Source organism: Mustela lutreola, chromosome 7 (assembly GCF_030435805.1).
Source record: "Mustela lutreola isolate mMusLut2 chromosome 7, mMusLut2.pri, whole genome shotgun sequence".
Classification (NCBI taxonomy): domain Eukaryota; kingdom Metazoa; phylum Chordata; class Mammalia; order Carnivora; family Mustelidae; genus Mustela; species Mustela lutreola.
In genome coordinates, this window is record NC_081296.1 from 123,723,064 (window position 1) to 123,735,716 (window position 12,653).

At 49.0% G+C, this 12,653-nt stretch overlaps 1 protein-coding gene and 1 long non-coding RNA gene across 5 annotated transcripts in view; one reads left to right on the top strand and one right to left on the bottom strand.

Moving 5' to 3' along the window:
• The window catches only part of LOC131836762 (uncharacterized), a 45,998-nt gene extending 43,188 nt beyond the window's left edge, over positions 1 to 2,810 (bottom strand). The window contains exon 1 of the long non-coding RNA XR_009355755.1: positions 1,960 to 2,810. This is a non-coding gene — a long non-coding RNA (uncharacterized LOC131836762). The remainder of the gene's footprint in view (positions 1 to 1,959) is intronic.
• A 99-nt stretch (positions 2,811 to 2,909) lies between these two features.
• The window catches only part of CCDC88C (coiled-coil domain containing 88C), a 124,826-nt gene continuing 115,082 nt past the window's right edge, over positions 2,910 to 12,653 (top strand). For 3 of the 4 annotated variants that reach the window (XM_059182486.1, XM_059182487.1, XM_059182488.1), the window contains exons 1-3: positions 2,914 to 3,144; positions 3,901 to 4,001; positions 11,482 to 11,590. In XM_059182486.1, the coding sequence (XP_059038469.1) occupies positions 3,085 to 3,144; positions 3,901 to 4,001; positions 11,482 to 11,590 (270 nt within the window). In that variant the 5' untranslated portion in view covers positions 2,914 to 3,084. Of the gene's footprint in view, positions 3,145 to 3,900; positions 4,002 to 11,481; positions 11,591 to 12,653 lie in introns of all 4 variants that reach the window. The other variant, XM_059182492.1, reaches the window with a different exon arrangement.

The following is a 12,653-nucleotide window of genomic DNA, read 5'->3' on the forward strand; positions in this document are numbered from 1 at the left end:
TAGTGTCTGATTCCAATTGCAGGAGGTACTTTGAATAGTCAAATCCTAAAGACAGAAAGTAGCATGGAGGTTGCCAGGGGCTGGGGGGAGGGGGTGGGGAGGAAGAACTGAGTGATGATTTAATAGGTATAGAGTTTCAGATGTGCAAAAGGAAGAGTGATGGCAGTAAACCGCGGTGGCTGCCTAACAATTCGAATGTATTTAATTTTACTAAAGTTGTACATTCAATGGTTAAGATGGTTTTAGGTTAGTTCTATTTTGACAAAAATATAAAAAATATTTTTAAATCATGAAAGTAATTTACACTTGTTATAATAAAAAATCAAATGCAGAGACACGTTAACAAATAGCTATTCCTCCCCTAGCCCTCAAGTTGTACAAATAATTTCAGTTCCTATCAGGTAACCTAGACATACCATTAGCTTACAGTGCTGAGCCAGCATTTTCCAGAAAGGGAAGGAAAATTCCTTTTCCGAATGAAGAACATAATTAAAATAGTTCTGTACAGGAAGCAATGTATAAAGCGGAGATATTACTTTTATGCAGAAATGAGCAAGAAAAAGATTTTTAAATGGTGAGGTCTCAGAGTGAATGCCACGGGGCATTCAGGCACGGTTGGAAGGACTCTGCTTGGTGGTTAGCAGGTGGTTCGTGTGTATGTTCCCTGAAGCTCATCCCCCAACCCAAAGGTGGCTTAGGGAAAACAATTCTTATTAAAATAGTGATAGGACCCAGCAAAATATCAGAAAGATAGTCATTAATATATTTATAAATTGTTTTACATGTACCACATTGACTCCCCCAAATTATAAAGTCATATAGGGGAAAATAGCCTCATTCCAATTTTAGGGATTGAGAGACTTCTAGGAAGTACTTTGTCTAGGTGGTCCAGCCCTTCAAAGCTCTTCAACTCTGTAAGCTGGGCAACTTCTAGTTTACCTGACCCCCTGCCTCCCACAGAACAAGGATGCTGAGCCAGTTCTCTCTGGGTGATGCAAGGCTGAATCAAAGAATGACAGATACATTAATGATCATGAACCATCACAGCAGCTAAGTGACCCCCAAATCAGAAATTCCTGACCTGGCTGTGGCCCAGGGACGGCCAATATCCCCAGGGACACATTCTCTCACCACCATGTCTCAACCCAACTATCAGAAAGTGTTCATTGGTCCAAAGCGCATCTCAGTGTGAAATAATATGCTTATCAAATAACTTTAGTCTCTCCAAAAGAGCTGGGGTCAATGTGAAAAACACTCTGGTATCACAGGCATTCCCTACTTTACAGGGCAAGGACCTTCTAAGCAAAGATGGATGTGGGTACGGCTTACACCTGTTTTCCAAGTGATTTTACAATCACGGCAATCAGCGAATTATTGCATTTCTGGTGTGTAAGAAAACCACTATAGTAGAAATTTTAGTTCCTCCGCACTGTTCCCCTTCTTTCCCCAGTAACCTTGACTTCCACATTTCTCTTTAGGGTCTCCTGATCTCCCCTCTTGGCTCCTGGAGGGCCACAATGTCACTTCCTCACCAGGTGACCAGCGACGGAATTCGGCTGCAATACCACACCTCACCGGCAGATGCCGCAGCCTCAACACTTGACGGCCAACTTTCCAATTACTAACAATACAACCGGCAGCCATTTAGTGCCTACTGTATGCTTTTTTTTTTTTTTTTTTTTTTTTTTTAAAGTAGCCTCCGCGCCTAGCGTGGATTTCAACGGGTGGCTTGAACTCATGACCTTGACATCAAGACTTGAGCTGAGATCGAGAGTCAGATGCCCAACCGACTGAGCCACCCAGGCCCCTTGCCTACTGTATACTTGAAGAGCATTACACTAGGCACTGCCGGTCAACCCCGCACCGGCTGGCTCATCTGGACAACTCATGAGGTCTAGATTACTTAAATCGCATGAAGTGCTTTGAACAATGAACTGAACTGTAGTGTGAAATTATTACCAGCCTGAGATGAGGTGGCAGAGATGCACGGGAACTTAGGTCCACCGCAGCTGTCTCAGCAAGTTGGTCTGGGCACAGGGCTTGCTTTCCTTCCAGTTCCTTCCACTGTCCTTCTGTCACCCTCCACTAAGCTGCTGTTACGTCTCCAACTTGGAATCCGGGATTTGGCTCCTCTACTGCAAAGTGACGGTAGTTTGGGGGGTCGGGGTCACAGGTGGGCCGGCCCCAGGGCTGTTCTGCCACATCACCGGCTTCCTGCAGGAACTTCTAAAAGGCAGGTGGCGCGGTGGGACGCAAGAGGACGCGCTCTTACGATCTAAACTGAACGCTATGTTTCGTCCTTTGACCCCCGGGCTCGCGTCCCACCTGCCAGCGAGTACGACACCTCCACGTGAAGAGCGCGGGCTCCGCTCTTCTGCCACCGGCCGGGGAGGGTCCTCTGGCGGCACCTGGGGGGCTGGAGCTCCGCGCGGCCGAGGGGCTGCACCTGCCCGGGGCCTGCAGTCTCGGGATCGAGCTCTGCCGCGTCCTAGCGTGCGGTGGGCCGGAGACCACTCCGGCTGGCGGCTGTGCGCGAGCCTCCCGCGCGCTCCCCCGGGGAGGCAGAGGGGCGCCAGCGCCCGCGGGCTCCCGCCCGCACTTGGCGTCCCGGCCCGCCGCAAGCGCGCGCGCGCCGCGAGGCGCCACGTGCTGGGGCCCAGAGCGCTGAGGCTTCGCTCAGCGTGGGCGCGTGGCTGCGGCCCCACGTGCAGGTTGCCGGGGACGCCGCACGGAGACCCCTCCCTCCCATACACGTGCGGGCCGCGCCCCCTCCCCGCGCCCAGCGCAGCCGCGCCCGCGTCCCGGCTCCGGTCCCCGGCACCGCGAGGCGGCGCACCGGCTGCCTAGGGCCGCCGAGGGGCGGGGCTGCCGCCCGCATTGTTCCTCCCCGAGTGGCGGGCCCTCCCCTTCCCCCAGCCCCGGGCGGGGCGCGGGGCCGCCGAAGCCGCGGAACGTGGGCTCGCGCCCCGCCTTTGTCTCCCGGGTGCGAGCCGCCGCAGCCCCGCGCCCGCCGCTCGCTGCCAGAGCCGCTTTGTACCGCGGCGCGGGGGACCCGGGCGTGGAGCCGGCGGGCGCAGCCTCAGCATGGACGTGACGGTCTCGGAGCTCATGGAGCTCTTCTTGCAGAGCCCGCTGGTGACCTGGGTGAGTGCGCCCAGCTCCCTGCCCCATTGTTGGTGCACCGGCTTCTTCCCCCGCTGCCTGCCGTGGATCTCCCTTCCCGGGGTCCCGGGTAGCCTCCGGGACGCGGGGGACTCAGCAAGTGCTCCCGGCGGAGGTCGTGGTCTGAGCCCTGGGGTCCGGAGGCATTTCCAACTCGGGAGCCCGCGCACCGGGTGCGGGACCTCGCGGCGCTCTCGGCCCGGCCAGGGGTTGAGCTGGTACACCTGTTTCCGACCGGGCCTTGGGCTACGTCCCCGTAGCGGACAGGATCCGAGGAGTCACCTGGGCCCCGTCATGGCTTGACCACTCGAGAAAAGGACCCATTCCCCGAAAATATCCTCGTGTAGTTTCTGAACCTCTGAGACCAGCAGGTGGGTGGCGGCGGGGATTGGGTCTCCCAGTGAGAATGCGTACAGGCTGGGTTCGGAGCAGTCATTTCCAGTAGGTTTGAGACGTGAGAAATTTATTAAAAAGTCCCTTTTGGTTTTGTTGTTTTTGTTGTTGTTTTTCGCCCTGGGACACCGGAGCACAGCAGGGAGGAAGTTTTGTCTGTTTCCTGGCGCGGGGTGGGGGTAGAGGCCCTGGAGAAGGGTGGGCTTCTCGCCTGCGGAAGGGTGGGCGGGCGTGGGTGACCCACTCTTCCCGCAGAGGCTCTGCCTGCCTTTGCCCTGGAGAGCTTGGACAGGGCGCTCCGGGGTGACTTTTCCTGCCTTTCTCTCCGCGCCCCCTACCCGGCAGGTGAAAACTTTTGGCTCCTTCGGAAGCGGCAACCAGGACAACCTGACCATGTACATGGATCTAGCCGACGGCATCTTTTTGAACCAAATCATGTTGCAAATGTAAGTTACCTTCAGGGAAGAAGGAAAGAAGGGTGCTTCAGAAAGTTTAAGGTTGTAGCAACGGAGCATGAAGTTTGAAGAGGAGGGTTCTTTTTCCGTGGGGCCCCTGGTGTGTCTCGGTTTTAAGGGGACTTCTTTCCGTTCCTGTGGATATGAAGAATTCTGGGTCGGCGGTTTGGCAGCTTGTTTGGTAAAGGCAATTTGGTATTGAATGACTGTCATCCACGTGGTGTAAATAGCACAACGGACCTCAGACTCAGTTGACTGAGGTTTGAGCAAGGACGTTAAAAAAAAAAAAAAAAAAACCAGCACCCTTTTTGGGGGGCAAGGAACTGTAACAGAGTCTAGTTACAGGAAGTGTCTAGGGCGGACCCAGAGCATCCGTGTGACTCTAACGTTTCACCGTAGGGTGGGATGCCTGTGTTTCTGAGCTCTCTTCACGTGATTTCAGGTGCCCTCTAGCAAGTGCAATCGGTTAAGGCCTTTCTCATGACTTGGATTTAAAGTTACTGTGTTAAGAGAGTCCTGGGAGTCTGAATGCTAGCGTACTGTTTGTCTTAAAGCCCTAGAGCTTAAACAGGGTCTTGATGGAAGTTAAACTTACTAGCTTGTGTGTTTGACCACATCCTTTCCTGCAGCTGAATTCTGCAGAGCCTGTCTGATTGACAGCCTGCCACAAGTAGGTGTTGGCTCCTGAGGCTGTGTTCTGTTTTTAACTCCAAGTGCAGGGAACATATTGGAAGTGACTGTTGGTATGATTCAGAGGCCCTGGAAGCAAAATAAAACGTCCTCATGTTCTCTGCAGATCAGCCACTTAGGCTCACTTACTCACCTGCAGCTAAGCAAGTTGTCCTACTCTAGCATGAACCCATTAGCTAATGAGAATCAGCTTTGTGGCCCCTGAGGGGGAACAATTACCTTTGGCATATTCAGAAAGTGGTTTAAATAGATCTACCTAAAATAAGGTCTGCTTTGAAAAATTTCTGGGAACACTGCTTTTAATAAATCACTTGGTGTCATGCTGTGGGAGAGACACCTTAGTTTTGGGTTTTATTTTTTTTTTTTTTTTTTTTTTTTTTTTTTTTTTTAAAGATTTTATTTTTTTTTTATTTATTTATCAGAGAGAGAGAGAGAGGAGGAGAGAGCGAGCACAGACAGACAGAATGGCAGGCAGAGGCAGAGGGAGAAGCAGGCTCCCTGCTGAGCAAGGAGCCTGATGTGGGACTCGATCCCAGGACGCTGGGATCATGACCTGAGCCGAAGGCAGCTGCTTAACCAACTGAGCCACCCAGGCGTCCCTGGGTTTTATTTTTTTTAAAGGCCCAACTCATCTTACTAATCTTGTGTTTGATTAGATCCTAAAATGACATACGTGTTACCAGCTTTGGCAGCACTTGTCTGAGAACATTGATGAAAAGGAGTTTTCCTGGGGTTGTCTAGTGGCATGTTTAATTTCTGGCAACTGCTCCCATTTTGGTGGACCCCGAAAATGACTGGATTCCATTGGTGCAGTGACCACTGTGTCCTTACCCAAACCCAAGACTGTTTAATTAATTAAAAACAGCAGTATTCCCGGCCTTTTCATTCAGTTTTTACACCCAGGCAGAGGGGAGAACAAAAGCCCTGGGACTGTTTCTCTTTCTTCCCTGACCTTTGGAATTCCTGAAGCGTTTACTGCTTGCTTGTAAATCGGGAAAGCCTGTTGGACCATTCCTTTGAGAAGTGCGGGTTCACCCTTGGCCCGTGGCTAAATTCAGTTTAAGGGCGGCGTCTCCACTTCCCTTTGCAGTTTTTACCTGTTCTCTCCTTTGTGATATGCGGAGATAATCATTCTAGGAGCAGAACGAGAAGTTCGAGAAGTTCGCAGCTCTTACAGCCTCAGGCTGGGCTTCTGGTGCCTTCTGGCCAGGGTCAGGAGCAGAGGAAGGGATAGTGGGAAGCTGTGTGGGTGGCATTCCAGCTGAGGAAATCAAGGAGTGAGGGGTACCAGCAGCACACAGTTTACTGATTGTATGATCAGAATAAACCTGTTCCAGATGATAGGATAGAAATCAGAACACTGGTTGCTCCTGGGGGTGGTTGGGATTGTCTGTAAAGGAGACACAGGTGAATTTCTGCGGGGTGTGGGAATGGTGATAATGTTCTGTGTGTTCGTGGGAGTACATCTTATTTTTCAGAACTCATCAAGCTGTAACTTAAGATTTATATATTTCACTCTATGTAAAGATGATCTCAATTAAAAAGTATGCAAAAAAAAAAGTGTATTTCAGACCTGGTGTTGACAGCTTAGGGAACTCGAGGTCTGTCTCCTACTGAACAAGTGATGCTCGGCATACCACTCGAGGATTTTGTTTTCCTCATCTGTACAATGGGAACTAAAGAGAAGGTTGTGAGGATTAAATGGGATGACATGTTAGCAATTAGCACAGTCCTTATCACTTAATAGGTACTAGTGTCAATTACAAATACTCCATCTTAATCCAGAAAGGATTGAAGGTGCCCTCTAAGAATTTTTCTAGTCTTCCTTTCTCCCACATTCTTAATCTCCTAGATTACTGCATCATTCTTAGCCTGGGCCCTCTCTTAAGGAGAACTAAAGCAAAACTGGACTCCTGGACCGGCGTCCAAGCCCTCCATCTAATGCTGTACAAAAGCCTCTGTGTTCACTTCTGCCAAATGCAGAAATGTCAGGCTAATGGGCAGGTCAGTGATAAGACTATATTCTGCCTTATCTCCTCAGCTAGTAGCTCCAACGGGTGTTATTTGCCTATTTTGATAAATTCTCCCCAAGTTGGTAGGACCAGAAGATTAAGAGAGCAGTATGCTAAGTGGGTATGGAGCTCAGATAAGAGGCGTGTTACCTAACACTTCAGAGCCATATGGAGGCCGGCGGGGGTCACGTGGCTACACCTGGGCATTGTCTCCGGCAACTGAAGAAGGCTGTGGTCGTAGTCTCTTGGCCCTGGCCTCCCAGTGACATCAGTGCCTGGAAGCAGGAAAGCCCTGTGGGCTCAGCTTTCAGGGGAGGCCCAGGTGGAGGAGAATTCCCAGTGAAAGGCATTGAATGGCATGGACCACGATTCATGGGAGAACGTGCTGAATCGTTCCTCTGTCAATGCAGTCTTTCTGGGTAATCTGCTGGTACCCAAGGGAAAACCAGATTGCTCATTCACTTTGGACGCATTTCTCACTGTCTTGTAGAAAGATATTTAAGCCCTTGGGCTCTGAAAGCACGGGATGGACAATTTTACATTCCCCTCTCTACCACTTCTTCTGCTTCCTTGGGCAAATTACTTAAAATTTGTAAGCCTCAACTTCCTGATCTGTAATAAGGGGATTGTATTTTATACACTTGGGAGGATTAAATAAGATTATGCATCTAGAAAATGCCCAACAAACATTCAGCTTTGTTCGGAACGAGGCCAAGGGCCCCGGGGGGGGGGGTGTCCCCCCCCCCCCCACGTGCCTGAGCCATAATAATGGCTAGTATGCATCTGTACTTTTGAGAAGGGACACCTGATTTAGGGCAATGGCTGCTGAGTGCAGTTGGGAACTTGGGATTGGGCCTGAGGTCAGCTTGTGCCTTTGCAAGGCTTGTAGTAAGTCCAGTATTATTTGCTTTGTTCAGATTTTCCCTCGGTGCTTACTGTAAAAATCAGGATAATATATTATTTAGGGGTTGGAAACATCCTCAAGTCAAACAGTTGCCGGAACTTCTTTTTTTATTTTAAAGACTTTTTTTTTTAAAGATTTTATTTATTTGACAGATTACAAGTAGGCAGAGAGGGGGAAGTAGGCTCCCTGCTGAGCAGAGAGCCCGATTAGGGCTCTTGATCCCAGGACCCTGGAATTGTGACCCGAGCCAAAGGCAGAGGCTTTAACCCACTGAGGCACCCAGACGCCCCCCACCTTTTTAAGTGATCTCTACACCCAACGTGGGACTCGAATTCACAACCCCAAGATCAAGAGTTACACACTCCACCAACCAACCCAGCCAGGCACCCTGAGTTTCCTATGTTTCTAAAAGGCATTTGTAGAATAATTTCCCCCCTAATGTGTTGCAAGAGGAGTTCTAGTCCCATTCTGCATATATAAAAGCTGAGGGCAAGTACTTGTCAGTTGAATGAGTTTGTGTTGTCGGAAAAGTGTCAGAATAAAAAAGATTTTTGTGAACTTAAGTGATTTCCTTTTTTGGCTATAGAGTATGAGACTCTTCAGGGAGGGGGGGCTTTGAGTCCTTAAAAATTATATCAAAAATTTACATTGGTTATAGGAGAGTAGAAGAGAAAGATGAGCCAAATAAAATCGTCCATGATTTTACCATGTAGAGGTAGCAATGCTTTTATTCTGGTGTCTTCAGATGTCTATAGTATGTAGATATATGATCCTTAAGGTCTAAGGACATGGGATCATGCTGTTGTCTTTCACCATCCCTGTTTTTCAACCCATGATACATTGTGGACATAGACATCTCTATGTCAATAGATCATTTTTTTTAAAAAAAAAAACATTTATTTATTTATTTATTTATTTATTTATTTATTTGACAGAGATCACAAGTAGGCAGAGAGGCAGGCAGAGAGAGAGAAGGAAGCAGGCTCCCTGGTGAGCAGAGAGCCCTATGTGGGGCTCGATCCCAGGACCCTGGGATCATGACCTGAGCCAAAGGCAGAGGCTTAACCCACCGAGCCACTCAGGTGTCTTAATAGATCATTTCTTGATTCATTTTTAAATTTCGGAAGCCTTTGGAATAGAACTAAAATTTGCAGGCTGGCTTTCCCAAGGGAGGGGGCAAGGTTGCCATAAATGTAAATCCTCTGTCTTTAAAATTCTAGGTCAAGTTGATTTGCATTTTTCTAGTTTTAGTTTTTAAAAGATTGATTTATTAGAGAACGCACGTGTGCCCAGGAATGGGAGGGCAGAGGGGGAGAGAGACTCTCAAGCAGACTCCCCGCTGAATGAGGAACCAAGTCCATGACCTGAGCCAAAATCAAGATGCAGACACTCACCTGACTGAGCCACCCAGGTACCCCTAGTTAGGAGTTTTTATAAGTAAGTGCTGAGGGCCCCACACTTGGGACTCCAGATGTTCCTGAATTCGGATAAGCTACCAGATGCTTGCACCCAGTGCCTCCCTCCTATCCTCTGACCTCTTGATATGGGGCTCTTGGGCCTTTGCATTCTAGGGATATCATGAAAAAAAGATCCTTGTTAGTAATGATGGCTTTTGGGGACATACAGTTGTGCAGTGGTTATGGGATGTCCTCTTCCTGGGATATAGGACCATGTATGGGTCCACGTTTGCCTGTGCAGAGCTGACCTTCTTGAGTGACCACCTAGGGCTGGAAGAATCCTGTAGTCATTTTGCTGATGAATGCCCTGGGGCCCATAGAACCTTGGTCGTGGACTGGCATCTGTGTTTCCTGTCCCCTTTTTGCAGCACAGAAAGGTGGGGGTTACTCCGTGCTGGGAGAGTGAGGATGAGCCTTTCTTAACCGTAGTTGACTTTTGCTTCCAGTTATTTCTTCATAACCTCTTGACCCTGAGAGCCTTCGCTGAAGGATGGAGCACTAATGATCGTGATAATTAGTCTAATTATTTCTACAGTGAATGTGGAGGCTCTTTTGGAGTGTAGTTTCAGTTAGCTGACCTGGGAGAACAAAAGCAGAGCTGGGCAGGGGCTCCTCTGTTATTATCTGGGGGACCCACAGGTCCCCACCCTGGGTGTGCGATGTGCCTTTGCACACGCAGGAACTGTGCACCTTGTTTTCCAACACGTGTGTGAAGCCCCCTGACTTAAAGCTGGGACTACAGAGACCGAGGAGAAAGCTCTGCGTGCTCTCTGAGTTCTGTTTTAAGAAGTACTTTAGTCACTTAATGAAATTGCTTCTCCTCTCTTGAGGTATCTAAAGAGAGGAGAAGTGAGCCTTTAAGATAAATTGTTTATAATGTCAAGTATACTTCTGAAGCTAAAAATGCCTTTGTGGTATAAATTCTGAATGCGGCCTCTATTCCTAAATTAATTTCCACTGAACTGTTAACCTTTGTTTTCTCAGTAATGAATGGCTCCAAGAGAAATGTAACGTGCAAATGGCTTGGCCTGACTCCATTACTGTGTGGGGACAATAAGAAACGTTGTCAAATGACAGTTGAAAAGAGATTCCCTGGTTGCCCCAAGTGCCCATGTGATTATTTTTGGGGGATACAGGCTTACTGAATAAAATCTGTGGCTATGACCGGGTGTCACAGGTAAAGGGGTTTGCGAACACACCATGCACAGTGGGGACTCCTGGTGTATATGTCAAATATTTAATGGTCGAATTCTAAACAGCTCATATTATTAAAGTAAAAAAAAAAAAAAAAAAAAAAGGTTGTCCTTACAGTGAGGACTGAAATGATTTCACCTCGTGGATTTTTTTTTTTTTTTTTTTTTTTTTTTTTACTGTTTATCAATTTTTTGTTAATCACTGGCTTTGGAATGAGCCGCGTGGCATGGAGGTTGATCTCCCTAACTGCCCAACTCCCGTTTGGGCTCCTGTCCCTTTGTGGGGGTGATTACCGAGGAAGAGGGGCTGCCGTCTCCCAGGGCCGGGATGACAGATGAAACCCTGAAAACAGCCCTCATTTGAATGAGACAGTGACATGGGATGGAGGGCTTTGTTAGACGCATTGTGTGGTAAATGGGAAGGTAGAAGCTAAATCCGGTCTACAGTCTACCCAGTCTGTTCTCGTCCCATAAGAAGAAACATTTTGAGAAACGTCCTGGACGTGGATGAGTGGAAATACAAATCACTTGATTGATTTCTAGTTTCATCCCAACCAGACCTGACTTTTGCCCAAGATCGGAAAATAAATGACACCGTGGGGGTTTCCCACATGAATTATTTATATCTCTGTGCTTAGCATTTTTCGTAGGGTATGTGGTACACCAGGTCACATCACAGACTCCTGCTGTTGGTTTTTCAGGGTAGATTTGTGTGCCTGAAATGTAAATCACAGGCACCACTGGCCCTAGACCAATCTGGTGACAGAGGTGGAGGACCCCGGTGAGATGGAACATGAATGATTTTGATTTACTAACTCAGAAAATGTACTCCCTGTTCCCCTTTCTTGGCATTTCCTGTATTTTGGTTTGCTCTTCTTGAAATCTATCCTGGGAGAGGTTATTGGTTTTCAGACAGTATCACTTTTGGGGTCTGCATTGACCTTTGGTGGTGGTTTATGGGTGCTGCTAGCAGTGGGAGCGGAAATAATGTTGACTCAGGGCCTGTGATGGGTTGGGTGATCAGGGTGGTGATGGGTCGCCGCCCCCGCAAGGTCCATGGCTTGGCAGTAACGGAGTAAGGATTTGACTTGAGCCATGTTGTCATAACCGCGTAGTTAGTGAGGCTGGGGGGGCCTGGAGCTGGCTCTCGGCTGGAAATGGGGTGTGTGGCAAATGCTGGGATAAGCAGTTTCCTCCGTTCTCTTCCTTCTCCAGAGACCCCAGGCCAACAAATCAGCGCATCAACAAGCACGTCAACAATGACGTGAACCTTCGCATTCAGAACTTGACCATCTTGGTGAGAAACATTAAGACGTACTATCAGGTAAGGGCTGGGAGTTCCCCTGGAGTTTCGCTGTGCCTCTGGTGGTATCGTCACTGAAAGGTTTCCCCGCAGGAAGCCAAGAGGAAATGGTGTTCATGGTTAGGCATTTGCTTGCTCACGCTTGGTGTGTTTTCACTTGCATCCTTTTTTTTTTTTTTTTTGCATTGTGGGAAGCGTGTCAGATGCTGGACAACAAAGTTGTCCAGTGAATATCCTTTGAGCTGTGTGCAGAGCATCGTGCTTGGTATGGCAGGACCCCAGGGACGGGCCGTGATTCACAGCTGCAGCCCCAAGCATGCTCTTGAATGGGAACCCTGAGAGGGTGTCACCCACAACGAGTGAGTCTTTGTTCAGGAGTAACTGACAAGGTTGAGGGAAAGAAGAGACTGTGGAAGGGTTATGTCTGTGCCCCCAGCATGCAGACGGGAGCACTGGGGTTCAGGGTGCCAAGTGGCAGGTGCTCGCTGTGTCTCAGCAGCAGATAGGTGATGGGTTGGGCAGGGGGCCCTGATGGGGAAGGGCTTGTCACCTTCGGAAGGCCAGGTGAGAATTGTTGATGTTGATGGGAAATGGATTTAAACTGTGTCTCTCAGAGCCCTGACTTTTAAACTTCTTAGCCGTGAAACTTTACTCCCCGCTGTGCATTTTTCTTGCAACCCCAGGTGAAGCCCTTGTGACTGTGATTGACTTCAGGGTCGGGGGCTCTGGTTTTCTCTGCTTGGCACCCTCCTTTCCCACTGGGGCATCTCTGCTGGTTGCCAGGACCTTAGGGAACACAGTTTGAGAACGGCTGCTCAGGAAGATATCTTTTCCAGAATTCATGCTGGGGCTTTGCCGATTCCTTGAGCAGACTCTGCCTCTGGGACCTCTTCTTAGCATCAGGTTCCTGGACTGTAACCCAGTCTCTGTGCTGGGGTTTAGGGGCATCTGCAGGGTGGTGAGGTCCCTGTCGATATGAGGGAATCCTCAGGCCACCGTGTTTCACTCTCTGTCCTCATGCAGTCCTTGCTGGTTCTGAGGTCAGCTGAGGCATCACACCACGTGCTGGGCCGTCTCCTGCAGG